The sequence below is a fragment of the Pygoscelis adeliae genome, unplaced genomic scaffold, assembly GCF_000699105.1.
Source record: "Pygoscelis adeliae isolate BGI_AS28 unplaced genomic scaffold, ASM69910v1 Scaffold38, whole genome shotgun sequence".
NCBI lineage: Eukaryota > Metazoa > Chordata > Aves > Sphenisciformes > Spheniscidae > Pygoscelis > Pygoscelis adeliae.
Window position 1 is genome coordinate 15,426,976 of NW_008825614.1, and position 27,800 is coordinate 15,454,775.

At 42.0% G+C, this 27,800-nt stretch overlaps 1 protein-coding gene across 1 annotated transcript in view; it reads left to right on the plus strand.

Moving 5' to 3' along the window:
* TBXAS1 (thromboxane A synthase 1 (platelet)) overlaps window positions 1-27,800 on the plus strand; it is a 251,951-nt gene that overhangs the window by 573 nt on the left and 223,578 nt on the right. The window contains exon 2 of the mRNA XM_009332943.1: window positions 10,978-11,176. Within this exon, the coding sequence (XP_009331218.1) occupies window positions 11,079-11,176 (98 nt within the window). The 5' untranslated portion in view covers window positions 10,978-11,078. The remainder of the gene's footprint in view (window positions 1-10,977; window positions 11,177-27,800) is intronic.

Genomic DNA, 27,800 nt, shown 5'->3' on the forward strand with positions numbered 1-27,800 from the left:
CAGCACTAATTAAAAAAAAGGGGGACCGTATCTGCATGCAGCCTCGCTGAGTTCTGGGTATTCCCTGTACGCTGACACCACATACACCAGCTTAACCCAGGCGATGACAGCCACTGCAGGACTGGCAGCTCTGTCTCCAGAGCAGCAGCATGGCCAGGGATGCCACCGAAAGCCTGGGGCAGGGCAGGTGCCCGAGGAGGAGGATGATGGTGATGGGACCTCCTGTTGCACCAAGCCCCGTGTGGGTGGCAGCAGCAGTGGGTGCCTCTGCCCCCTCCCTCCTGGAGGTGAGGGCTGTGCCAGCAAAATGCATGGACGTCCCTACTCCACCTGTCCCCATCTGCCGTCGGGCTGCAATGTCTAAAACAGGCATGGATTTTCCTGTTTACCCAACGTCAGCGTACCTCCCCAAAAGCAATTGTGTCGGTTTTGTTTTCCTTTCCTCATACGTATCAGAAGGCAAACAGCACGATGTGGCTAATGGGATTATATTGACCCACCTCTGCCGTTGCTATTTATATCTGAAGAAATTCCCAAATGCCACAGCCCCAATGATAGTACAGTTGCCTGCCCGTCTTTCTTTTGCCAAACAGATTGGGGTCTTTTTACATTGGCAAGTCCAGTAATTGCTAGTCCAAATTTCTCTCCTTGCTAGTGTTAAGGAGCTAGGCACCAGATTATATATAGGAGAGCATATATAGAGAATATATAGGGAATATCCATTTTTGCAATGGATAGCAAGTTGATTTGCAATGTCATTTGAACAGTATCCAAATAGCCAATTCTTTTTTTTTTTAAAAAAGGAGGCTGAAGGGGTTTGGGGGCGGTCGTGTCTTTTTCTTGCTGACCGTAGAAACATAACCCACCCTTTTAAAAAAAGTGCATTCAGAATCTAACCCCGGTGCACAGGCTACTAAATTTCAATTGCTGTTTTTATGTCATTATTGCAACTGCAGTAACTCTGTAAAAGACAAGACAAAAGGTTGCTCTTTCCACTTTGAGCTCTTTCCATCCTCCACTTTTACAGCAAAGGTTACCCTGAGCAATGTGTACATCTGTCTCTTCTAAGTGTAGAAATACATATTATTCATACCTTGTCAATGTATATGCTGGAAAACAGAAGCTGAATTTATAGCTATATCTCCTCTCTGCCGGGGCTTTTAGAGTTGAGTGTTTCAATGTTTCCATTATAAACCCCTGTTTTCTGAGGTTTATAACAGTCTTGAAGAGCGTAGCGGTCTTGAACCATAATAGAAAGCGTGTAATGTTGCATTTACAATACAGCTGTAACTGCACATTAAGGCGTGTAATCTTCTCAGTGTACCCACAATGCTCCAATAAGGTTAATTGGAGTTACATATACTAAGAGAAAAACAATATTTTACCCTTGGAGTTGGTACTCTCCATCCAGAGAGCTGAGAGTATCACACAGGGACAGAGGGCATCTACCTGCACCAGACTTACAGAAATGCCATTCATTGCTACACCATTAAAATACCCGTGTGCATCTGCAAAGGCCCCTCTCAGCACCCACTTCCCTTGTTTGATGCCTCACTGCTTTACAGAGTTGGCCAAGGGAAACCAAAGTAAAAGTGACTGAAAGAAACTATATTTTATCAAATGTATGGTGAGGCTTTTGTCCTGTGCGGTGTCTCTGCTCTTTCTGCCCTCGGCTTCTAGTCTTGCATAAATATAGGTCCCATCTGAAAGCCCAGGCTATTCTCCATTTCCAGTCAGCTTACTCCATCTGGCATCTTGCATTCGTGTGTCACTTTGCTTACGAATATAAGGTAAATGAATTACAGTTCGTCATGACATCCCACTGTCCCTGGGCTGTCTGAAGTAGTCCCAGCTCCTTTGCCATGCATCTGGGTAGTTGCTGGCTTCTCTGGTTAGCCACAGACAGAGCAGGGGCTCTTAAGGAGAAAGTACCCCATACACTGGGGTACCTGTCCGACAGGTATGGCTTTAATTTAAACCTAGTTTAAATTTTTGTTGATGGCTGTAGGACTCTGCACTGGGCCAGTGCATCATGCCAGTTCGGTTGGTGTGTGAGTATAACCATCAGAGTTGGGCAAGGGAGCAGTGTCTGCAGGTAGTGGTGTTCTGAGTTAAAATGAATGCCTTAAAATGGATGGTGAGGAAGAAGAGCTCAAGTTAAAAGTGGACAGTTGCCAAGGCTGCTGGCCATGCTGATTTATCATTGCAATTGCTTACTTGAGCTTGTTGGACTTAATTGGCTGAAGGTAAAGAAAGCAGCAGCATGTTCAGAGTAGAAAGAAACTTCTAAGAATTGTTTAAAAAAAATCCCCGAGACTCTTGGAGCTTGAAGACTTTGTTAGGCTCTGTGGCGAGTACAAAGCAGTCCTCTCAGATTGTCACAGAGCCATGGTTTTCCACAAACCTTAGCTCTGATCAGCAGCCGGTAAAAAGATAAAGTATGATGGCTAAAAGTTTTGTTCCATGGATTTTTTATTTTTTTTTTTAATTTCAGTGAAACTGAGAAGGATACCTATTTTATTTTTGCACTAGCCCAGCCAGTCTAAGGTTGTGCTTATCTGCCACTTGGTAGAAGGCAGCAGAAGGTAGGAAGGAGGTAGGAGGCTGGACTCACTGTGAACCTTAGGCTCAGATCCCATCTATGCTTCAGTCTGAGAGAGCAAGTTAACGTGAGCGTCAGCAGGGTTAAAATCTTGTTGAGACTAAGTTCTTCGTGCTGTTTCAACTCATGTCACATTATTTAGTCTTCCACTTAACCTCTCTTCCCATGGCTAACGGGTCAGCTTATTGGGTTCACGCCCTTTTGCAAGTATTGCTAACCTCAAGCATTCAGAAATCACAAATTTACTCTCAGATTCATGAGACTGCAGGAAAAACATGCATTTTTTTAATCGACCAATTAAAATAGTTTAATTAGTATTTTAGCCCTGATCATGTGAGTTTCACAGCTATGGAACATTTTTTTCCTTGCTTTGAGGGCTTGACCTCTCTGCCCCCAGTAAAACCTGTATTTGTCACAATTGCACAAATGAATAACTAGTGCTGTAGCAAAAACCTGAACTAAGCCAAGACTTGCAGTAAGAACTTGAGATTTGGAAATGCTAGTTTCGTGATTGTGCAAGTTTGTTTTTTCACTTTTTCTTTTTTCTGCCCCCTCACCAGTTATGCCCATCCATGTTACAACATATCTGCTGAGAATGAGAGAGCCGAAGGGATTCCTGATTTGGCGAATTAGTGTACAAGGGGTCAGCAGAAAGGACTGCAGCAAAAAAGTGATGAATGGGAGAGCACAAAAGGCTGAACTAGAGTAAAGCCATCTGTATGTTACATGTGCTCTTCTGCAGCATGTAAGGGGCTGCAATTTGCATGTTAGTTATCTGTGCTCCCTTTCATATGGGTAAGAAGGCCTTTGGGAATATTGGGCACAATCTACCAAGAATTATTCATCATGTGATGCATAAATTTGGGCAGTGAATATCCCCTGGATAGGGGCATGTGTGAAGATAAGGCTTTGCAATGTATTTTATATTGCCCCTAGATTTGTCCCACAGTGTGAAGGTTATTATATGCCTTCCTGTGACAGCTCTGTGTGCTCCAGTGCACCATATGTTTTGTGTTCTTATTGCCATCTGAAAATATCCAGCATGACTTTCCACACTGCAGTTATTGACATTTTGAAATATTTATCATGGGGAACATTTTCAAAGGCAAGAGAGGCAACAGGGCACCAACCTCCCCCTGCCTGTCTACAGGAGTCAGAGCAGCGTTACCAAACCCTGCACCTGGTGTTCTCCAGGAGAACTTGTCCTGTGAAGGGATGTTTTTGCAGCCTAAAAGAGAGGCTCTGTGGATGCCGCTAAAGAATTGCTGAAGAACTGGGATTGGTCCTCAGTGATTACTTTGAACTGCCAGGTGGAGTCTCTGCAGTCGTATTGCCTTTCTATATGTGGATGTAGACTGATAGCTTCTGGGCTTCTTGAAGTCCAGAAAGTCATTACTGTGGCAATAGTATTAGTCTGACTTGCTTAATTTTGACCTTTCTTTTTCCTTTGTGCCAGCTTACCACCTCTTCTGTGCTGAGACTAGATGGTGGTAGTACCCAAGTTGTAATGGCTGTCCCGCTTTTGGCATGTTTGTATTGTCTAATCCATTGCACATTCTTTTGCTCTTTCTTTTTGCTTTCTTATTCATCTCAGAGAGATAATTGCATCCAGTCCCTCTGATTTTAGACAGTTAGAGGTAAAGCATAAAGGCAGAGTTGATACTGCCCACAGTTCCCAGATGAGACCTGATTCTACCATTCTTGGTCAGCCTAGGAGCCATAACTCATGGGAATGTTCTCTGTTCACATCTGTGGGGCTTCTGGAAGCATGTGCTATTTGAAAAAACAGTGGTGGGTCTCAGGTGAAGAACGCTTCTTTACCTCATCTGAGGTTCAAGGTTGTTGTGACTTTTGGTGCCTTCCTTCTTTTGTCATTTTGAGTTTTGACAGGGTATTGATAAATGTGTTGTATTAGCGAATTTACTCTTTCAAATACCCTGCTCCCTTGTGGCTCTCATTATCTTTTTACCTGTTCCAGGCCTTAGTACTGAGCCTGTCAGGTCCCCAAGGGCACCAATAGATCTTAATTGTCCTGATTGGCCTCACCTGAGACCCCCAACCTACATACTCTGCCCATGGGCCCGGGAACCCCATTGAAGGTTGGATCTGTGGCTTCAGTTGCTGACTCGACCCCATGGGTGGCCTCTGGTTCTGGCTCACCCCTTGCTGTGCCGATGGACCCTGTTACCTGCCTCCTACGTTCAGCCTGGTGGGCCCGCACCCCTTGGTGCGGGCTGATCTATCTGGGGGGTTGCCCTCAGATCCCGTCCCATCCCCTCTCCTGGCCCTGGCAACCCAGCTCCAGGGCACGTGTGCAGGCTGCTGATGGTCTGTATCAGCAATCTGGTGCTTTTGAAAGAGGTACTGAGCAGCACGTTCATCCAGCTTTTGGCTTGTCCTTTTCACAAGCAGAATGCAGGGCGGATGGCCACGGCTGTCCTCCCGCGACAGGATGGTCAGATCTGCCTCTTCTTGGCTGCTGTTCTCCCCTTCATCCTTTCTATTTGTTCTTCGACTCCCCCTTCTGCCGTTAGGGCAACTCGAAGGGTGCAATGGCCAGGGTTTCTCCAGCTGGCAATCCAGAAGCCGTTGCACTGCTCTGTGCAATGCCGATTGTTGTGGCTAATTGCCTCCAAGGCGGCTGCCCCGCTTTTAAGGAGGCTGTGTGTAATCTTTCTCTAAAGAAATCTCTTTGTATCATATTGAAAGGATTCCACAATAAAATTATTGAACTGCAAACTGGAGAGGTAAGGTGGGGAATGTCGTAGCTACAGATAGCACACTGAGCTCTCAAAATATTTCTGTTAATTGGGGAAAACCAGCGTTCTACATCTTCCTATTTGCAAAGTGCAGGAAAGGACTGGGCTTTATATGTTTTGGTGTCAATCCCATGAGCTAATGGATGAAAGAGAAGTTGGTAAGCACAGTTTAGTTATAGAACAACGTGCTTCTGTTAAGTTTTTCACAGTTCTTTTGACCTGTGGTCCAGCACTGAAACACAGTTTGGAGAATTCAAGCCTTGAGTTTGCTATCATCTAGTGTAGCTTTTCAATCAAACAAAGAAGGTTGGGGTTTTTTTATGATGTTTAAAAACTGAACTTCACAGAAGAAATTATAACTTACTGGTTCTTACCATGATATTGTTACAAAGGCAAACATTTATACGGCTCTCTGCAACTACAAGACTAGTCGAGGCAGGGTTCTTTGGCTTTTGCTGTCAATGTGGAGCTATTGATCCATGAACATAAATCCTTACTTATCTCCAGTCAAGTTTATAGGACAATGAAATTATAGGATTGCTTGAATCAATCAATGTTTCTAAAGCAAGCTATAGAAATATAAACAAGTTATCGTTTATTTAATAAAGTCAATTTGCTTAGAAATGCCTGGCCACGGGCAGCAGATGTTACATTATTTTCTGCTTTCTCTGGAATTTCACTGAGGCTGCAAGATCTTAATGTCACTATTAGCAAAGGTAACTTTATTTTAGAAACTCATTCCGAGCTCTCACAGCAAGAGGAAGAAACTGTCATTCCTTTTGACCACAAAATCTGTGCTATTTCTAAGTGGAGTTCTTTGAAATAACTAGGATATCTCACAGCTTGTTGCTTTAGAGGGGACTTAGTACAGCGGCACTACATTTAGTTAGCATAATGAGTTTTTTAGCCCCTGTGATATTGACTGAGTTTGAAGTACCATAACTTTTAGTCAGCTAAGATTAGATTTGTTAGTGAAGTACAAGTTTGCATAATATTTTAGCTTTCCTAGAATTTTAAGCTGGGTGCCTGTTTTCTGAGAAGCATTTACATTAATATAACCAGGTTCTGACTTGGGGAAACAATTTAAGTATAAAAGTGTGTCTTTCTGTTTCTCAGTAGGAAGTGTCATGAAAGTGGTTTCCTCAGTGTGGTTTCACAGTTACCGTGTTTGCCTTTCGAGATCCAGTTCATTGGAGTGATTTTATTCAAGGTGGTTCAAGAATATTCCATGAGCCCATGGTGTCCTTTTGGGGCTCCCGTCCATTTTGAATGCAGAGCAGGATCTTTTTAAGTGGACTCCGATGCCTCAGTGGTCTGTCTGTTGAGTAGTTTGTCATAGTTTATCATGCAGGAGTACAAAATCATCTGATTAATCTGCTTGGTCAATCCTTGAACAGGGATAGTAATAATGAAGTCACAGACGGCCACTGTAAATCCCTCTATTCCAATACATTAATATTCCCAGTACTTTGGCTATTAAGGTTGTTTTAAATGTAAAAAATCTCTCTGTGAAATGTGCCTTTGATCTTTTTGATTGGTCTACCTTAAAGATGTTAAGAATTCATTTTGGCTTTGGAAAGGTTTTTGTCTTTAAGATAAATTAGTATCATATATACTCACACAGTTTTATACATGGGCTTTGTTAAAGCTTATACATAAACTAGTCTCTGATTAATCTCATGGTTTTTTTAAGCTGTTCTGTGGAATTTCATTTGCAGTATTTTGTGGCTAAGGTGTCTATATAACAGAATTTCCTTGATCTGAAGACTACAAATTTCTATAGAGAAGAACTGCTATAAAATTAAAACTTTACACCTTTCTTGACTTCCTTCATCTATCGTAAAGTTGGTGTGGCTCAGCCTTAATTAGATTATTATAGACCTAAAACATATGAGGTAGAATAGCATGAGAGGAGTTGAATTTGGTCATCAGCAGGAGTTCGTGGTTAGTCTAGCCGGTTAGTCATTAGCCTCTGAAATACATGAGACTACATTTTCCATTTGATATGCTTTGAAGACAGGTCAAAATCCTTAACATGATTTAGGTCTACTGAGGTCTATAATCCTGCTTTTTAATAACCTCTATAGTTCATGTCTGAATGATACTTGCGTATGTCAGGCATTGCTGAGGCTCATCGCCACACTGGTATTAATTCTGAAGTTGAAATGCATTGTTTGGAAGAGCATTTACAGAAAATATTCCTGGAGTTACAGCAGACAGGGCTTTAAGGCATGAAGGCTTCCTAGACAATCTGGATTGTCTGTGCGCCGGGTTTTTTTCTTTTTCAGTGGAGGAACACTTCAAGTTCTCACACTTTGCATGCTAAAATGTACTTCCCTTTTTTAATATTTACTGCTGCGAACATCCGCACAAGCTGAAGCTCTGGCTGTTCAGGATTGAACTGCTTCTGTCTTGTAGGTCTGCCATTTGCTGGGGAGCTTCAAGGCTGCAGTTATGGCAGTGCTGGGGATTGAAGGATGAGATGGATGTCTTGAGTGTAAGTTTGTGTTGAACGTGGTTTTTTGTTGTTGTTGAAGTTTGTGTTGAACAAGGTGGTGATCTGTGGATTTTACTTGCTATGCAAGAGGAGAGCTCGGATAGCACTGCGTCAAGGAGCTGTGAGCCTTGGTAGATGCAATCTTGAGCGAAGCCTTGTGGAGGCAAACAGAGACAGTGCTGCTGACTCATAGCAGTCTGACAGGAAAAGGCTCTCTTCCACTTCTGCTTGTCTCTGGCTTCCTCCAGCGTGGAATTACTGAGGACTTCATATCTGTCTCTGTAGTTCTTTGATATCATAATCAGCCTGACCAGCAGGGCTCCACAAAAAGAACTGGGTGGTTGGTGAAAAATATCTGTGCTATTAACTAGTTAACTAGGATGGTGTTTCTCATGTAAAGGACCTGTAAAGAGAGAGGGAACACTGGACAAAGGAGTGATAAATAGCCTGTCTTCATTGCTGTCTGCATCCCTGACTCCTTTCCCGCCCTGTCCTGCAAAGGACATTATGTGGATTTCGTGACTTCAGGGAGCCGAGATCCTTAACTCTGAGACAATAACTGCAAGCAGTGAGGAGTGCTCCAGGTGGCTTTTAGAGTCAGTGCTGTGTTCCACCCTTCTTAATGTTTGGAGGTGCCGAGTTAAAACCCTCCAGCAAGAAACAGGTGCCAAGGCTTAAAAAACAAAACAAAACAAAAAGAAAACCCCAACACCAACAACAGAAAAGGATGGTTGTTGTCATTGGGAGTTTGATTATTAGCTCTTCCAAATTGGATGCTGATGTGAGAGCCTATTTTCTTTCATTATGTGTGTGTTTAAGAGCTATTCATCCCACCTACCTCCCAGTGTGACTGGGAAAAGGCTCCAGTGTACTTCTTAAAAAATAAGTGAGGTCTGTACTTGACTCTGTGTTTGCTGATAGTCCTCTGTCCTCTATGTGCAGATAAATACATCCTTTAATTAAAAAGCCAAGTAAATTAAAGCACAAGTGAAATTGGAGTATTATTTCTTACCTTCTACACTTGTGGTGATTTGTTTCTTTTTTGAAGAGACTTTAATGCATATGGATATTTGATTTTTATTTTTTTTCTTAGAAGTCCCACAGGATCATAGAATCGTAGAATCATTTAGGTTGGAAAAGACCTTTAAGATCATGGAGTCCAACCATTAACCTAACACTGCCAAGTCCACCACTAAACCATGTCCCTAAGCACCACATCTACACATCTTTTAAATACCTCCAGGGATGGTGACTCAACCACTTCCCTGGGCAGCCTGTTCCAGTGCTTGATAACCCTTTTGGTGAAGCATTTTTTCCTGATATCCAGTCTAAACCTCCCCTGGCGCAACTTGAGACCGTTTCCTCTCGTCCTATCGCTTGTTACTTGGGAAAAGAGATCAGTTGCTGGTTGGGATTGGCTTGTGCCCACTGATTAATTCCTGATGCCACTGGCCTTGAATCTTGTTGCAGTTGTTCTTGGAGAACTTGGCAGCAGCAGCAAACCGGCAGAGCTGTTATTGACCCAGAATAGCAATAACATTGTTAATACAATAAGCAAGGTTTTCTGTGAACTACCGTGCTATTCTGTGGAGCTGATGAGCTGGTTAACACCTTTTACTTATTCTGCAAGGATCTGAGGCTGGAAGGGAATTAATGCAGTTGTGAAGCACAGAGAACCAAAATAGCAGTGATTCAGTTAGAGTAGAGCCAAATCTTCTTAAAAGTAAACTCCATTGTGTTAGAGACTTTACTTTTCTGATACCTATATTATTAACTTCTCTGATAAGAGCTGAAAATGTAATACAGTGATATTGGAGAAGCCTTGCACGTTAAATCTAAGCTATTATCTTGGGGTTGTATGAGAAGAAACCACTCTTCATCTGGTGTGTTATGGGAATCAGATGTTGCAGAATTTCTGTTTTCAAGGTTACCATATAATTCACAAACCTATTTTTTGGGGTAGTTTTGATTTCCTTAACTTTCAAGTAGATTGTATGGAATAGGTGGGAAGGCTGCAATGCATATATGGGTATTTCTAGTTTCATGAGTAACAATGCTGCTGCTGATGTAATCCTGAGGATTTTTTTGATAATGGCATCTGGTAACTTCGAGTGTAACAGGTTGATGGTCTTCTCTCATAGAAGGTTTGCTTTCTGGTTGACTTTTCTGATTGGACTGGATCAGATGCTTGAAACAGGATTGAGGTTTGCAGGCAGGAAAATATGGAAGAAAGATGAGGAATTCATATACTACGGACAAACCGTTTCCTGAACTGCAGTCAAAGCTTGACTGTTCATGTGTAGGTTGTTCAAGGGAGTGTGAAAGCTTGACTGTGCCACAATGCAGAGATAGATGTTAACCCTGATACTAGAAATACAATGCAGGGGTAGCCAAAGTGTCTCTGAGAGGTTAGTTTAACGGTACCTTCAGGGGGGGAGCACTGCATTGATCCAGGAAAATTTGCAGTAGTACTCATGAACCTGAGATGATATAGCCAAACAGTGCTGTCTGTGTGGGTTAACTGGTGTGACAGATGCTGACTTATGGACCCTGGTACTACAGTTGGGTTTTTCTGCTCATTAGTTTTTCTTTCTATATATGTCTTCTAGTAGTCACATTAGAAGAGTTTTCCCCTAATCCCTCCTTTTAGTTATGAGAACTTAAAGTTTACTTTGTTCCATTCTTTTAAGGTATAACCAGTTTGGAGATTAAGTACTAATGAAGTTTTATGTTGCAGAAATGCTCTACTTTTGTTACTTCAGAGAGTGCCACCGTTTGTGTGCCAGGGCACCCCTGAAGGGTCTTTATATTCTTCTTCCATGATCTGTACCATGGTCAGGCTCTCTCCCCCTCTTTTTTTCCCCACACTTTCCCCAGTTTCCCATACTTGATGTCTAAAAACCTATTCAACAGCACTGATGTCTCAGGCAGTGGGTATGTAAATATTTACTGGCATGACAGTTATCAACAGTGGGAGGGAGGGGGAAATTGCTACATCCTACCATTCGGGGAACCTTCAAGTTCTCTCTCAGAGAGTGCAGTTGATGAGAACAGGAAAGGTTTGCAGTCTGTACTTGACTTGATGTATTTTTGCTCTCTTCGTTCCTGTTTTGTTGCAGATGTCATTCATATAGCTGTGGAAGGCTTTATCAGCTCTTGAGGAAACTTTCCCCTGCACACACACTCGCACCAGTCAAGGCTGGAGCTGTAGTGGAGGAATATGGAGCTTGTAGATCTCCTGGCATTTGCCTCCACAGAAATGAATAGTGCAACGGTCACCCTGGCTTTGATGGCCGTCTTCCTCGTTCTGCTGTATTGGTAAGTGATAACGATGATATGGGCTGCATATCAGACACAAAGCCTGCTGAAGCTCCCCCAACATCTATAGTCTTTTATTCATAAGGGGAAACTGGAAGATAATTGGCTAGAAGTGACACGGAGGGGAGGTTGAAATAAATATTCACAAAACTCATGATGCTTTTTAGAGAATTCTCTCCTTGCAATATTTTCTTGTAAGCACTTTAACAACAAACTGCTAACAAAAATTGTCTTCAAAATTAGGAACTTATTATTGTTGGTTTCTTACTAATTTCTGTAGGCAGCAGGAACATTGGTGCTGGTCAGAAAGAAACCAAGTACTTGATGCAGGGTCTTGTTGGACCTCTTCTCTGTACTATGCTGCACACTTGTCCCTTGCCAGGTTTCTTGGCTTAAGTGTACAGACACTTTAACTGCTGCTTGAATTTCCTCTCTTGTTCTTTCCACACTGAGTAGTGGATACAAATCAGAATAACACCACCATAATGGTTAGCACAGTAGGCATTGCCGTGAGCTGTGCTGAAATGAAAAAAACCCACCCTGTCCAGATAATTTTTTTCAGAAATTAAATTAGCCAAACTAGGAGTGCTTATCTGACTGTTTTTACTTGAATACCTCTTCCAATCCCACCTTCCAGTCAACCATGGTTTTTTCTCATTTGTGTTGAAGAAAAAGTTTCAAGGACAGTGGTAGAAAAAGAACCTCTGACAAAAGCCCAAAGCTAATCTAGAAGAGAATAGTGATGGCACCATGAGTTTAGCACAATTGTTGTAGCAGTGTAAATGACAGATCACTTTCTGCACGTTTCTTCGTTCTTTGACCTGTTGAGCTTTGTTCAACTTCCTTGTGTGTCAAGGGAGGGTCTAGAGAGACTAAAAAAGAGTCAAGTCAAGCCCATATTTGATGTGCGTTGCCATATCAAGTAGGTGGGTGAGCCTACTCTCTTAATAAGATCTGCCCAAATCATCACAAAGGTCCAAGTCATACTTCCTTTGAATTTTACTGGGAAAAAGAATGGCAGCACTAGATCTTTCAGTAAAACCATGACTGCTGACCTGTGGATCTCTGTAAGCTTAAGGGGATGAGAGGGAGGGCAGAGGCACATCCACAGTTCAGAAATGCAGCAAATCGGCTGGTGAGATCTGGCCACCTGTGTGACAGCTGAAAGAGCCTGATGCTTCCACGTAGTACATGTCAAGATGTGCTGAGGTCTCTGAAGACACAGAAGTGCTCCATGTAAATGTAGGGTATGTTCTGGTTCATGCTTCTGCAGAGCCTCATTTTCTGGTTCAATTTAAGGAAGGCTGTTCCTCCCCTTGAAGTGAAGACATGGCAGTTTAGCGCAGAATTCGGTCTTGCCATAAACAAACCTAACTGTAATTTCAGACTGAAGTCAAAGTTACACAAGGCTCCTGGCTGTGGACAGTCAGCTGCTGAATTGAGTGCCTAACATATAAGTTTCAAAAAGTCCAATTTAGGAGTGAGGTGGGAAATTGCCTTGCAGTAGAGATACCGCATTCAGTGTTTCTCCTTTCCTGGCTGAAGGTGAGTACTGTGAAGGCAACAAGTAAAGGAAGCTGGAGTTTTACATGGGAAAGTGTTTTATACTCTTACCTGCCAATGGTTATTACTAACCAATCTTGTTGATCTACACATACAGGTTGATTTTAAGTATCTTATTAGATACAGGTGCCTATAGGTCACTCTTCCAATGAGAAGCTGGTGTTTCTTAAACTTTCAGTGAAATATGCTGGGCAACATCTGTGGGCTATTGGTAGGTTTGCGTGGTGGCTAAGCTATTCAGATCCATTTATTTCAGTATAATGCAGTGACTGAACCTGTAATGTTAATGGCTTAAAGCACATCTGCAAGTGCAGTCGTTGTTGTTCAAACCTGTCAACCTATTCATCTGAAAGTCTATTTTTTATAAAGTTTCTTTATACTGCATGTCTGTTCAAACAAATGACTAAAAACCAATGCGTGCTCACAGCTTCCTTTATTCATGGCTGAAACCTTGGTTTCAAGAAATTATTTGAAGAGTATGTAAAGGGTTGCTAATAGAAATGCAGGTCCCTAATTCTAGAGAATGTTTTTATTACAATCGTGTTGCATACCGAATTGTCTGGCTCTTCTAGGAGTCAGAAAACCCAAGTGTTATGTATGGCAGGAGTAATAATAAAGTAATAACTCTTCAAGTTCCTCTGACGTTTTCATTCTAAGCCTTATTCTCATTTTTTAATAACTTCTGAATTCTTCTTTTTCTAGCTTTTTCTGCCAGCATTGTATCTTTTCAGAAGGGCAGTCATGGGGGAAGGGAGGAATGAATATTTGCTGTTGTAAATTTTGTTATGGTAGTAGCTTATGATTGATTGGGGTCACATTGTGTCAGCTGTTGTGTGAGTACAAAGAATAGGCAGTTTGTCCACCTTGTTGGCTGTAAAAGGCTTACGGGCTAAACAGAAGGTAGTTGCAGGTAGAGAAGAGAGTCGATAGATCTAATGCACACTAGAATAGTAACATGGTTATGGCAACTGTTGTGTTACTGAGCTATTTCCTTAGCATGGTATTTGTGGATGGGGATACACGGTGGTTTAAATGACACCCTTGAGCTGCTGCTTGTTGGCTCAGCCTCAGTCACTGTTAGCATGTGTATTGTAAGGCCAGCTGTGATTTGTCACAGTTCAGCTGGCAGGTGGTATCTTCCTAAGTTGTGATAAGACCAATCTCTTCACATTTTTGGGTAAGGTGAGGTCATATGAAGCAGGGAGAGAAGCAAGGCTTGACTGGGAAAGGGAGGAGAGGCTCTAGCTGCATAAAAATAAACTTCTAGAGAAGATACAGGTCTTAGGAGGAAACTTGGATGATTTGGTCATTTTTTTTAGACTTATTTATGGTACAATGAAGATCATCAATAACTCTTTATAACAAATCCTCTAATAGCACACCTCTGATTTCTCATGTGTTGTCATCAGTGTAATATGAAGGTGATGCGTGTAGTGTATTGTGTCAATTTTAAATCAGTGGAAAATTCAGCGACAATAATCCCTCAGTGTTTATCCTCCACATGACCTTAAGTCAGCTACAAGGAGAGGCTTTTTAAGGTAGTTGATTTAATGTTGCGAGTAGAAAGAACAGAGGAACTTTTGGGTACATAGTTTCTTCAGATTTGAACTGGGAAGAACAAACCTGAGGTTGCTTTTTTGGTAATCTGTTAATTTAACTGATGTGCTCAAGCCTGCTTGCTGTTCCCCATTCCTGAGGGACTTAGCTGTCCGCTACCCTCCCTGTCCTTACTACTCGCTCTCAGTAGGTCAAAGTCTCTTGCAGACCTCATATCATGGATTCTTCAATGGCTCTTGCTACCTCATTACTATTGTGATAGACAATGAAATTACTGCTTTAGCAACCACAAAAAGGCATAATATGGCTAAATACATAAAGTTCAGTAATACCAGTGGCACAACACTGAGCACTCTTAAAAAATCTCTTGTCCATGTCCCTCCCACCTCCTGTGATTTCTACTAGCCAAACTGATTATCAGAGGAGTTTCTTTTAAGAGCACTTTCTTTCTCAATTGCAAGGACTGCTGCCTCTATTCGCTTAATCTCTGTGAATCTCAGGGTTTTTTCAGGCATGAAATAAAAACAAACACTTAAGGGAGGAATGAGGTGAACATCTACAAATTTCAGTGATATTCTCTACTGAAAAATACAGTAGTATGCAACATATTGTTCATTTTCATTTCAAACATACGCTGAGTTGGGTATCCCATGCTTGGTTGTAGCTGCAAACATTGCTTTGTGTCTTTCTTTTTGCTGTCTGGGAAGATGTTTGATAAAATGAAAGCAGGAGTTTATCTTGCTTTAAAGTTTAATGTACCATAAGCTTAGCATTATGAAGAAGCTGTCACAGCATTCAGATACCTGTGTTCAAACTGGATTATCAACCCCTTGTCTAAACAAACCTGGGTGTTTTTAGAAACATGGAGGTTGGATGGGAGGTGTTTGTTTATGTTTGTAAGATACACATCTAACTGCACGCTTTCAAACATAGCAAAACATATACTAGTGGTATTCTCATCTGTTTCTGAGAAGCTAAATCATTCACAAAGATGCCATTTTTACACTGAAGTAATATTAATGATCACTTGTGTTACAGAAACACATAGAGAGATTTGGGTTCCACTGAATCTAGATACTGTCCACCCATTGCATAACAAGTCAATCCTGACCCAAAGCATTTGCAGTCTCTGATCAAAAAGAATGAAAACTAAACTTAGTATTTTTTTCCTCTGGCCTTAAGCCTAGACATTTGCATGCACTTAGATGCAGGAGATACTTAGACATGGGGGACAACATGTGTTAGAGTTCATCAGTTGGTGCAATACCTGTACTACACTACATCAGAAGTTAATCTCAGGACAGGTAGTATTTTGATATAGGTGACTTCAACGCTATTGCTTGTTTGGCATTACTTTACATCTGTGGTTTTGGAAAGGGCTCTGAAAGAGAAAGTTTAGAGATAATCTGTCTCCAAATAAAAGTTCATTCTGGTTTTGCAGAACGTTGCTATTTGGGCTTGAGTTAGGCAAAACGGAGATCAAATGGATCTCAGGTATTTTTGTTTTCCAACTAGATGCCACCTAAAACTAGATCTTGCACCATTTTTTGCCCCTTAAAAATCAGTATTTACAAAAGATGTTTGATTGGTAGAGCTCTAGGCCTATGGCTTGAGTGAAGGTATAAGGTGAGCAGGTTATTCTCCCTAACGCATCCAAATAATGCTTCCTGACAGATCCAGTATCAGGCAGTACAAAACTTGGATCCTTTCTGAAAGGAGCACCAACTGTGGGTGGGTAGGCCCGAACTTCTCCAGCTGTCACTGCTGCCATCAAAGGCACAGGGCTGCGAGGACCACTATGGCTGGAAACCGGCCTGGGTACGGAGCACCAACATACATCCATAAAGATGTACAGCTCTGCTCTCATGTCAGGCTCATTGAGTTGAGAGGTTCAGAGGGGCATCCTAATCCTCGGATGTTAAAGCATGCTTGTTTCTCCCACTGGCAAGAAAGCACAGCTCCGCAGATGGTGAGTGCTCAGGTGACCTGTATCAGACGGCTGGTTACCTGTACTGCCGCTGGGCTCTGCCTGCTGAAGACTCCTCGCTCTTGCACATCCCGCCCATAGCGGTGGCTGACCTCAGAGCTGGGCTCTAAGGTTACGGTCCCTAACGAGTATACAACCCTGTGGCTTCTCAGTTTGCAGTGAAACCTGCATCAGGTTTACAGGGTCAAATGGCAGGGAAGTTTTGGGTTTTTATATTCTGTTAACCCCAGCTGTTTTTTTCCTGAAATGGCCATTATGTCAGTGGAAGTCATTCTGCTTCCCTTCCCTTCATTCAAATGACTTATGAAAGCTAGAAGGATCTGACTCAACAGGAAACATCAGCAAACTGCTGTTGATGACAGAAAAAAATAACAAATTTGGAATTGTCTTTGTCATGCAGCCTTACATCAAGTAAATTTGGAATTCCCACTAACGTGTCAAACATAATTTGATCCCACAGCTGTACAATATATGGCCACCTCTTTGAGCTAAATCAAGCATCTCTAGGTGAGCCTGAGAAGGAGCAGAGTAAGCTACTGAATTATAATTTGGAAAAGTGCCATGCCGCAAATGACTAAATACTTTATTTATCTGAAAACAAGGTAGATTTGATCATCCAGAATGAAGTTCACTCAGTGCCCTGATTATGCTGCTTTTAGGTAAACGAAGTTATCTTATTTTTTTGGGAGAGGTAGAACAGTTTTCCATCATTGCTTTTGCAGCTTCAGAGTTAAATTCTCTGGGAAGTCCTCAGAGGCTGTTATAACACCTTGGTTATCCTGACAAATGTAGCTCAGCCTCTAGTGCTGTGCAGCTTTGGTTTTGCTTGCTTGCACTTCACTGCAAAACTCAGAGGCCTCTTATGTTCAAGTTTGGTTGTTTTTTTTTTTTTAAATTTAGAGATTACATGTTTATTTGAAGACCTTCAAGTGCTTCCTGTTTTTTTTTTTGCTTTTGTGAAGGTGCATTTTACCCTAACAACTCTGTGTAAAGGAGTAAATCTCCAGGCTATTCATTCCTTGTGGTCTTTGTTTTTCTCTAAACCTTTTCATGCCTCTCCCCATAAAATCCCTCAAGCACAATTTGGTTTTAGTGCATGTTAAACATAAACAATTTGTTTTTAACATTTTTAGTGTTAATAGTATGTTAAGGTAGACCTACAGGGATAGGTTAACTTCCTTCACAAAACAAGTATATTTACCTATCTTCTGGCATCGTCTCCAGATCTAGTGTCCAATGGAGCATGCTGCGAAGCTGGCTAATGCTCACAAATGCTGCCAGGCCAACAGGAGCTGGATGCAGTCCTTGAGCAATCCCATTTCTGCTTTCCCTTCCTGCAGGACTTGGAATGGACTGGGTCTGGTCTGGACTGGGTTGCACAGGCAGGAGAGACTGGCAAGCGGGGGGGAATTACTCTGGCTTCTCCATCAGGCAGCTTCTGCCTGGGAGTCTTCTCTGGAGCCTCATTTAGTTCTTCTGAACTAGCACTTTGGTTTTAACTTCTGATCTGCTGTTTGCCTTGGGGCAGGTTGCTTTGTTTATCTTGGGAGTATTCATCCTGGGGATATTCAGGCACCTCGCAACAATTTTGGGTGCTCTGAATTAGCTTGTAGGAGCTCCTGCCTCCATCTACTGACTGCATTAGGAACCTGAGGAACTTAACACACTGCTCTTGGTGCACTAAATGGAATGGAAATTAGATGATGAAAGAAGGCAATGTAAACAACCTCCTTAAAGAGAAGGCTCTGCCTGTGTGAGCAGCGGGGCACTCCATCCCATTGCACAGAGGCTGTCTCTTGCTGTGACTGTGCATTTAATTGCCAGGCTCAGAGGGGCCTCTCAGGACTGCTGTAATTCCTCCAAACAGTGCCCTGAACTCTGCTCTCCCCTGAACCCCAGGGGAGCATATTGACAGTTCCTGTGACTGCCCTGCACTGGGGTGACTATTCTGCATCCTCATGTTCTCCAAGGCGCATGGACTTGTCACTCCACATCTTTCAGATAGCGGACCAAGTGTCCTGCCAGCCTGGCTGTGCTCCTTCTTAAACGGAAAGTTAAATCAATGGGCAGTTTTGACAGGTTAGACTTCCTCAGAGTGCTGAAAAGTAAATCTGTGTTCTCCCTTCTCTTGTCTCCTTCAACAGTGCTCCCATCATTAACAGAAAGTTGCCTATATTCTTCTTCACTCCTTTTTGTCCTTGCATCAGGCTTGGTCAATAACAATGTTTGGTGTGTTTTGTCCTCATTGCTGGCTCACCAGTAATTAATGCCTTTGATTGCCATGCCTTGTTCTTCTGTAGGGAAGTTTTACACAGTATTTAATGGAGCTGTCTGAAAACTATTTTAAAATAAAATATTGACATATTATTGAGAGATTGTCTTTTATCAGTTCCCCTTGACATACCCGAAACCTTTAGATGGATTTTTCTATCTGTTATCTCCCTAGGTTTGTTTTTGGCTTTTTTCCCCACTGAAAACAAAGTTTACTGTTCCATGAGCTCAGTGTGTGCTAACTGCTGAGAAACAGCCAGCAGAAAGAGCTCTAAGTATTTTCTGGCTTGGGTCTGGCAATGCATTTATTTCAGTTTCACAGGAATAGTGGAGGAGCTTGAGAAAATGATGTTCAATGTCTGTCTCTTCATTCCCTCGCTTTATGTGCCATTGCTTACACTGGTGACAATTTCTTTTAAGTTCTGCTTGTTTATTTTACATGTATTTTCTATGGCTGGAGTGACTGTGCAGGTCAATAGGGATACTAGAGTTTTAATGCAGGGGTCATCTAGCATGTGGTAGATTCTCAATATCCATTCCTCTGGTAGTTTCTTCTCTGGCCAGTCCTTTCTTTCACTTTTCTGTAGAACCTGTGGGGTTGTTGGGGGAGTTTATTAAGGAAGCAATAAACAAGGGAAAGGGCAAAATCTTTCTTTTAAAAAGTTAAAGGCTGTTTCTTGAATATAAAAAGAAGCTGGATGCCCAACAATGGCTGGGGAAGGACTGGGAAGAATGAGTGGGAACAAAAGGATATGACTCCATATGAATTTGAAGTGGTTCGTTAAAGACTGAGGTCAAGTATGTTTGGGAAAGTTGAGGCTGGAGGAAAAGAGCTGAACTGAGATGTATGTTGGGAGTAGGGCATGGGGCAGTGGCTGTATGCTTCTGTTGACAAAGTGAAGTCTACTTCCTTGGAAAGAATAGCTCCTTTCAGCTAGTAGAAACCTTGTGATACTTGTTAAGAGTTGAAGGGTACAGGAAGGATGAAAAGGCAGTGGACTTTAGAGGAGATGGGTAATTGGTAACTGTATGATCACAAGCTCCTGCTGTATGAATGCTCTTGGATGAGAACTATTGGCAGAGTTTTGAACCTGTAACCCTAAGTAGTCTTTTAACTTATTCAGTAGCAATAAATCTGATGTAATCTGTGCATGCATGTTTGTGGTTTCTCATCCAAAAAGCTCCAAAGAGCTTTTATGTAAACACCCTCTCAGTAGAGCTATAACAAGATGAAGAGGTCGTCAAGGCACATGGTTTGAAATGTGGGAAAGACATGAAATATAGCCACCCTGGGAGAGGAAGGAGCAGCTAAAGGATCTTCCATGTGTTGCATGCTAGCGTGAGGGACAGAGAGTGATGGTGGTCAAGTCTGCAAGGGCCTTCTTCCAACTCTTAAAATATCAGTACAATCTGTTTGCTCTCCAAAGACTTTAACAAACCTCAGTTTTCAGATTTTCTGAAATACTCATCATGGGTTGAGATGCAGCAATCTCTCCAAGGGAGACCTCAGTATAAGCTTCCTGGTAGGAAAACTGAGAAGCTGTATGTGTATGTTTATGTTAGGATAGATTTCAGTGAGTATAACACTGATGTTCTGGATTGTTTCATGTCTCTGAAAGTTATGGCATCTTGTACCCAGCATGGAACTCCAGGTTGCCCAAATACTTCCTCAGTAGCCAGTCAGGTCAGAGCTCTGCCCGAGTGAGAGACAACACAGCTTTAAGAAGAGCAAACACCCCTTGGTGGTTCCATAAAGACTTCAGATCCACTCTCTAGCTAATGAAGCGGGGCTGTTCTGGAGTGATGTTCAGCAGCCTTCACTTCTAGGTACGTATCTGGCCTGCTGTCTCTCATGTCCTCTTAAGAGCTAAGAATAGGTGGTGCAAAGATAAAGGATCCTTAGTTTTGTGATAACTATCCCTAGCTATGGCAACAGACCTTGAGCCTGTCAGATCTCAGAAGAATAGAATTTTAAACTTTCTTTGTCTACCAGAAAGTTTTAGACTTCAGGTAATTTCTCACAGTTTGGACATCATCTTCAGTAGCTGTTTTTAAACTTTAAAAAGTTAAAATTATTAGCAGTAGTTAATTATTTAGTGGTTTCACAATTTATTTCCTTTCCTGAGATACGACTTTTGCTTAATACAAATGGAAGTGCTATCAGCTTGAGTGGAAAACCAGCCATCTGGTGTTCTCCTAGGACACAGAGCCCTGTTGTTAAATGAGAGACCATCAGAGCTTGCGTGTCAGGCACAGAGGAGTGAGGAGCCTCCCCAGAGCAAGGCTGCAGAAAGAGCTTGGAATATCAACTGTGGGCACAAGATGGTAGAAGGACCATAAGAATCTGTGCCTTTGCAGGCCATGCATCTCGTAAGGACTGGTGTATTTACAGTGTAAGGATGTTCATCCTGCCAGGACTCAGGCTGGGATTTGAGACTTGGGATTTGAGTAGTTTGTCCCTAACCTGCCTCCTCAGCTTTAACAGAAGCAAGCTGTTAAGCATGGTAAAGGAGGCCCTCATTTCCATGACAGCTAGTGACTCAGTTCCTCTTTCAAACCTTGACTGTATCACTGATGGACATTTTTCTGTTTAGTTTTTGACATTTCTAGGGATTCTGTGCAGTAAAGCCTTTTCTCCCTCCTCCCCCCCCTTTTTATTTACGTTCCTGAGTGAGAGCATAGCCAAGCAGTGAGCTCAGTGCCATGGAAGCATTTTATATTTTGAGCAGAGATAAAAATCTCATTCCTTCTATAAACAAAACAAATCAACAGATGATGCCCAGGAGAACCATTTCTCTATAGCCATTTTCCTCCAGCTGCTTTCTATTCTGTGCAGCTTACAATGCACCATATGAAATACGTGTGTGCCTTTCTGTGTGTGCAAAACACAGGTTTCCTCCAGACAGTGGCAGCTCCATCATAAAAAAAACCCGACACATTTTTTCTTTTACAGTGCTGTAATAATGAGATTACTAATAGTGTTGAGATGTTTGGTTGTTTAATGGCGTATAGCTTAGCAATGCAAGAGGATATGCTGGAGGAACTCTGCAGTCACAGCCACTGCATCTTCACTCTAAATGGGTTTGGACTATTGTCGTGGGAGGATGAGGGGCAGAAATAATCTGAGTGAGTTTGAGTGCATCATAAACATGGGGGGGAATGAGGGTACAGCCAAAACGCTTGTTTGGAGTTTGCTGTCCTGCGTGTGCTTGTGTGTGTCCCTGTGTTGGTGAGAAGCTCCTCTCCAGTGCTGCAGCAGCTTTGTGGCTGGGCACCAGCCTGATGCAGGAACAAGCCTGGTGGAAGGCAATGAGAAGTGGCCCCTCCAGCCTGTTGGAAGCCCTTGGTTGATGTGATCTCTTGTTTTCCTACTTTTGTTTGGCCATGGTGAACAGCTGAGAGGCTCAGGCGAATGGCCAAAAGCTGCAGGGGGGTGGGGGGTGAGACACAGCAGCACTGTGGAAGGAGATCATGCGTGGGAAAGAGCAGAGGGTGCTGGATGAGGAGCTGGTAGAGAAAGTGAACGGCGAGGTCTCACATGCTTGGGAATAGTTGCAGGTCAGCCCTTGGCAGAGGTGCAGCTGCAGGTGTCTCTTATCTCAGCAGCATCTTTTTGCTCATCTCCCCCTCCTGAGATGTGCTTCTGTACAGGAGGAGGGTGACTAAGCCAGATATTGTTAAACTGTGGTCTGGGGGAGTAGTATTTATCCTTGCAGGGGCAGGGAAAGGTGATAAAAGTTTGAGCATTGCTAGGTTAATGGACTGTCTTTTTGCCATGAATAGTCAGTAGGCTCTGAGACATGGAGGAACTTGGAGCTAGCAGGGGGCAGGAGGGCAGTAAAATTTGGCAACACTTCTGGTTGTCTTGATAAAGCGTGGTTTAGAACTGAAGGAAAATACTGTGGTTTCTCATCCAAAAAGCTCCCGAGAGCTTTTGTATAAACACCCTGTAAGTATACATGTATGAACACACATATGTATACATTTATATTTATATATAAATACATAGCAAGTGACTCAGAACAAAGAGCTTCTAAATAAGCAGCAGAACATAACTGATCCGACCCTTGGATAGATCGTGCTCGGTGCCCAAAGCAACCCCTTTATCCCATCTCTAGCCAAACGACTTCTGGCAGCTAAGGAAATAACCTTGGGCAAAACCAATAGAACTTTTATAACAGGGGCGTTAGCTATTGACCCTGAATGTATTTTATGGCACCACCTTGGTTTTGCCTTGTATATCTTCATTCTGTTGTTGATATGTTATTCTGCATTTTTGAAAAACTGCAGTCTCTCCACACCACGCCAGTATCTGTCATTGCGGCACTCGGGCTGTGGGTTCACGCTCATCGGCACTGGATCATTCTCTAAGGCAGATCTGGTCTGGACAGGGGTGGGCACATGAAACAATTTTGATTTAATTAAGTGGAGTGCAAGACAAGTAACATACAATTTCTGCTATGCTACTGGGAGAAGGCAGGCTGTACCTGATCTCGTTCAAAGTTCACTTTTCCATATTAACAAATCTGACTTAACAGAGCTTGTTTCTACCAGATCAATGCTTTGGGTGGTGTGGCTGGGATGGTTTTGATCAGAGGCTTCTTGCCCTAGACCTGGGTTTACTGTATCATTAAAACAGGGTCTCAAACTCGCTTGAGAACTCGGTTCCTATTACTTTGTGCAATTGCCCTGGAAAAGTTAGGGAGCAGCAATAAAAGTTCAGCAGAAATTTCACCGACTGGCAAGTGCACATGAATCAATTTTTTAAAACTTGTATTTGTGAATGTGTTTCCCACGGTGATTCGCTTATGTCTGAGCATTTAGGCTTGTAGCATCTATGCAGCTCGAACTCAGAGCTTTAAGGAAATGAAAGGTAAGCATTGTAACGTAGTTGACTTTTTTTTCAAAGAAGCAAAATATTTTAGGTGCTCTGTTCTTTTGAAAATTTGGCTTTAAATGGGGGTGGTTAACAGTCAGAAATCTTGTCCCAGTTGTTGCTGGCAATGGCTGTTTTTTTTTCTGAGTGGTGCTATATTATGTCAAGTTACAGAGCTGACTGTAAAATTTAAAAATGTTTCAGTAAAGTTTACATGAACAACTTGTCTCATTCGTTATCCAAGAAATTCTGAACTCTTAAAAAACTGCTCTAATCTGATTTATTAGTGCAAGCCCTTTAAATTCATAGGCTGAATTTGGCTTGCATTGCTTAGACCAGTGATAAAACACTGTTGTTTTTTTTCTTTTCTTACCTGAAAACAGTTAGAAATAATTCTCTCACCTTTCAACTTTCACATGGACCTTTTTCTGACTGAAAAATGTTGTTAAACATAATATTGATACAGTAAAAGAGCAACCCACACAGAAACCCAAGCTGCACCATAAATCCTTCTCTGAAGTTGCTCACACTGGTTATGTAAATAAAAGAAAATTGATGCGGTTTGCAGAATTGTGATGATAAGGGGAAATTGCTCTTACGTGGTAGAAATTGTGTGCACCTATGTGTGCCCATCTACCTGTCCACCCACCCGCCCGCCCAACTCTTTGTTGTTTTGGTTAGCTCTGTAGCTGGCATACATACCACAGAACCACTACCTCGGGCGGAAAATGTCCTTTCTCAAGGTTTCAGGAAGGATCATTACAGTGGCTGTTTTGTCTTTTCCTTGCTTGGCAAAGACCTTTTGACGTAAAAATATATTGCTCAGTTCAGGAGGAATTACTGTATGTAGTCTGACACTAATGACTTTCAGTTGAATGTGGTGGGTTTTGGTTCCCATTCCAAATAGTTTGTAGAGATATAGTGCACTAAGGGACGTTTCAGCCCTGATGACTGTTGATCCCCAAGGATGCAGCTGATCCATCTATGCTTTTTTTATTTGTGAATTGCATTGCATTTGTAAATAGCTGGTGGCCAAAATCATTATCAATGTGTTAATTTAAAGATCAGTCAGCATTTTCAAAGGCTGGACAGCTTCAAGAGCTTTCTCTGAGCAAGTTGGAGGCTTTGTCTTGTAGGCTGTGAGCAAATTGTTACAAAACACAAGAGAGTTGGTAGGAGTTTGTGGAATCATAATTAATTGACAATGGCTTTTCAAAACCCACATTTTCCAATTTAAAATAAGCTGTTAAAATAATTTAGAACAGTGTTATGATAGTCCCTTGACACATGTGGGTAGCTTTGGGTTAAACATATAAATAATGCTGAAAGGACTATATTTAGTTCCAGACTGATCCAAGGACAACTGAAAAACTGAAGGTCAAATAACAAAATGAAGAAAAGAAAATTATAGCTCTCCTTGTTCTGTTCTGCAGCATGCTGCTTGGCAGCCGTGAAGGTTCAATACTGGGGAATTTGTCACATACAACTATTTATGATTTGTACTTTAAGTAAAGCAAGTAAGCATGAAGTGTGTGTACTTATTGACAAAAACACATCACTGAGTCTTGTCACACTGAATCTAGACAGCAGCTTCTGACTATTGCAGAATTTCTGGGGCCTGGATATTAAAAGATCTATGGAAGACCAATTAATCAATGACGGCTTTCCTCACGCTCTGTCTTGACCCTTGGGCTCTAGCAGTTTCTGCCTGGAACTGAGCTAAAGTGTAACCAGGTGCTAAATGGTGGGCTAAGACCATTGCTTGATTATTTTTTGTTGGTTTTTTTTTTGTACAAGCTATTAAAACTGCTGAACGAGAGGAACTTCAGGTCACTACTGACTTGGGAGAACTAGGAGTCAGTGCTTGAGCAGCAGTTTGTTTAAACAGCCCAAGCGCAGAGGTTAGTGCTTCCATTTGCAGAGATAAGGCAATGAGCTTCAACCCATCTAAGTCAACCCTCTGGTGGTGGTGTTTTTTTCCTCTCCGACACAGGGACCGATCCAGGCAGGATCCAAGGTAGGTGCTAGGCTGTATTGACTTCCCCTAGGAAAAGCATTTCACTTAGGTGGCTGCAGGTAACACAGGCACTGTTAGTGCCACAGGACCAGACCTCAGTGGGTCATGCCTATTTGTTCAGCTGAGGATCTGCATGAGGACGGCGAAACTCTGAATGCTCAAGCTGATGATAAATTGATGCAGATTGTCAGTGATGTGATTTGTGCAATCATGTTTATGCGATGTTTCGCTTGACCTAATCTTGCCAAGCCTGATCATGCCTGCCTGTCCTCTTGCACAGCTCCCCAGCATGCCCAAAGCACTTGCCTACTGGGCAACCAGCCCACAGTTCCTGGGGCCAGATCCCTTCCTTGGGGCATCCGCTGGCCACTTTGCTCCAGCCAGTTGACACATTCTGACTGCCATGCTTTTATTAGGGGATTTTGGTAGTATGTGGTGTAATTAATTATTTCCAGAAGCTTTATTCCCTTTAAACTAGTTTGACACTAGCCTTCCTCTTCCCGAACTGCTTATGAAACCTTATTCAGTTGAAACTGCAGGGTAGTATCTCACAGAACAGTGGGGTTTTCAAATTGGGTAGTATCTTTTATATCAAATGTATACATTGTATGGACAACATCTATTCAGACAAAACATTGGCTACCAGTTGGGTGAAGATCAAATGCATCCTTAGCGGTCCTCAAAAATGAATGGGAATACATGCGGTCCAACTTGGCTAGCAACTTGTCCCCAAATGGATGCTTTCAACTCTGAAACTGCAACATTCAGAGAAACTGGCTTCTTTTTCTTAGATGGAGACCAAGTCTTGCATAATCTGTGTTTTTGCAATTTCACTTTAAATCTAGGATTTGCATGTTAGAGATAATGGGAAACAATGATTTCCTTCCAATTATTAGCTGGCTGTTGTTTACATTTCCTACGAGCAAATCTCTCTCTCTCTCTTTTTAAAATATTTTTGTGCATGCTCTGTCTAAAAATAAATCAAATTAGAGGCCTAGTAATGAGGGCCATCCCTTCAGCAATAAGTTAATCTCTTTGGAGAAGCGAAGAACAAATTGGGATTGTCCTCAGCCAAAGTCCCAGCTGATGCATCATTTTCAGTCTGGTTGTTTCTTCAGCTCCTGAATTTATTATATGTTTAATCTTGACTGTGTTTCAGAATAAGGTGTAAACTCAGTTATGGTTTAGAAGATTGGTTGAAGTCTTATACTGGTAAAGGCCCATGTAAACGGAAACTTGAAATTTGGCCTTAGAAGGTTGTGTAAAATGCTGATTCTTGCAAGTATGTCTCTTGACAGACACGTTTCTAACAAACAGTTGTTCACCCACTTCCTTTTTCTTTCAATATTACAAGGAGCACTTACATGAATGGCGTATCTTTTCATTAGTTTAGTTGTGCTGTTCATTTATAGCTTCATTTCCTTTACCTCAGACTTTTACAGATTATTTACTGACTAATTCTGAGTTCATAAACTTAGATATGCAAACATAAGATTTTTTTTAACCACCAGATATTCATTATTTGGGTGAGGAATCCACGGGCAGAACAGGGAGTTCATCAGTGCCACTGGTGAATGTGGGTACAGCTCTGGCTTTGCTTTAGTGTACGAAGCATGACACTTGCATGTGCATGCATGAGAGGAGGAAGAGGAGATAAATTCCTGAAACCTCATTTCCCTTACTGTTGACTACCAAAAAGGAATTAAAAAGGAACTCCCAGCCCTCACTATGTATGGTATGTCACCACAGCATGTTTTGGAGTTGTTTTTGAAGGGCTATTAACCTCGCTATCTAAAAGCAAGCAAGCAACCAGCATTCTTCTAACTGCCAAATGCAAGTTAAATGGATGCTTAAATTAGTTTTTGTCTATGAAGAAGATTTTGTTGTTCGTGTTTAGTCTGTAAGGGTGCTCAAATGCCCCAGTTAAAGTCAGAGCCAGCTGCATCAGGAGAAATAGTCTTTACACAATGGGCTATCTAACTATGCATGCCTTTGTGATGAGAGGAATATACCTTTCCTAACAAAACCAAGTAAGAAATATCTTAGGAGCATAGAAGGCCTGATTATGATCTTTATTACCTTGCTGTAAAGCAAGAGCAGCACTGCTGAACTCCGTGGAGTTGTTCTAAATTGAAGTGTGAGCTCTGAAATACAGAGCAGAATAAATTCACTTCATATACTTTAACTTGGAGAAGACAAGTCTCTGTGGCAGTCCCAGCAGGATTACCAGCATTCAATCAATTTCGGGGCTTGTATATCCCAGCATTGTAGGTAGGCTTGGGAAGCTTATTTTGCAGTAGAAATGTCACTGCTCTTCCACAGAATGCTCCGCTAACAGCCAAACCTCCTAAAT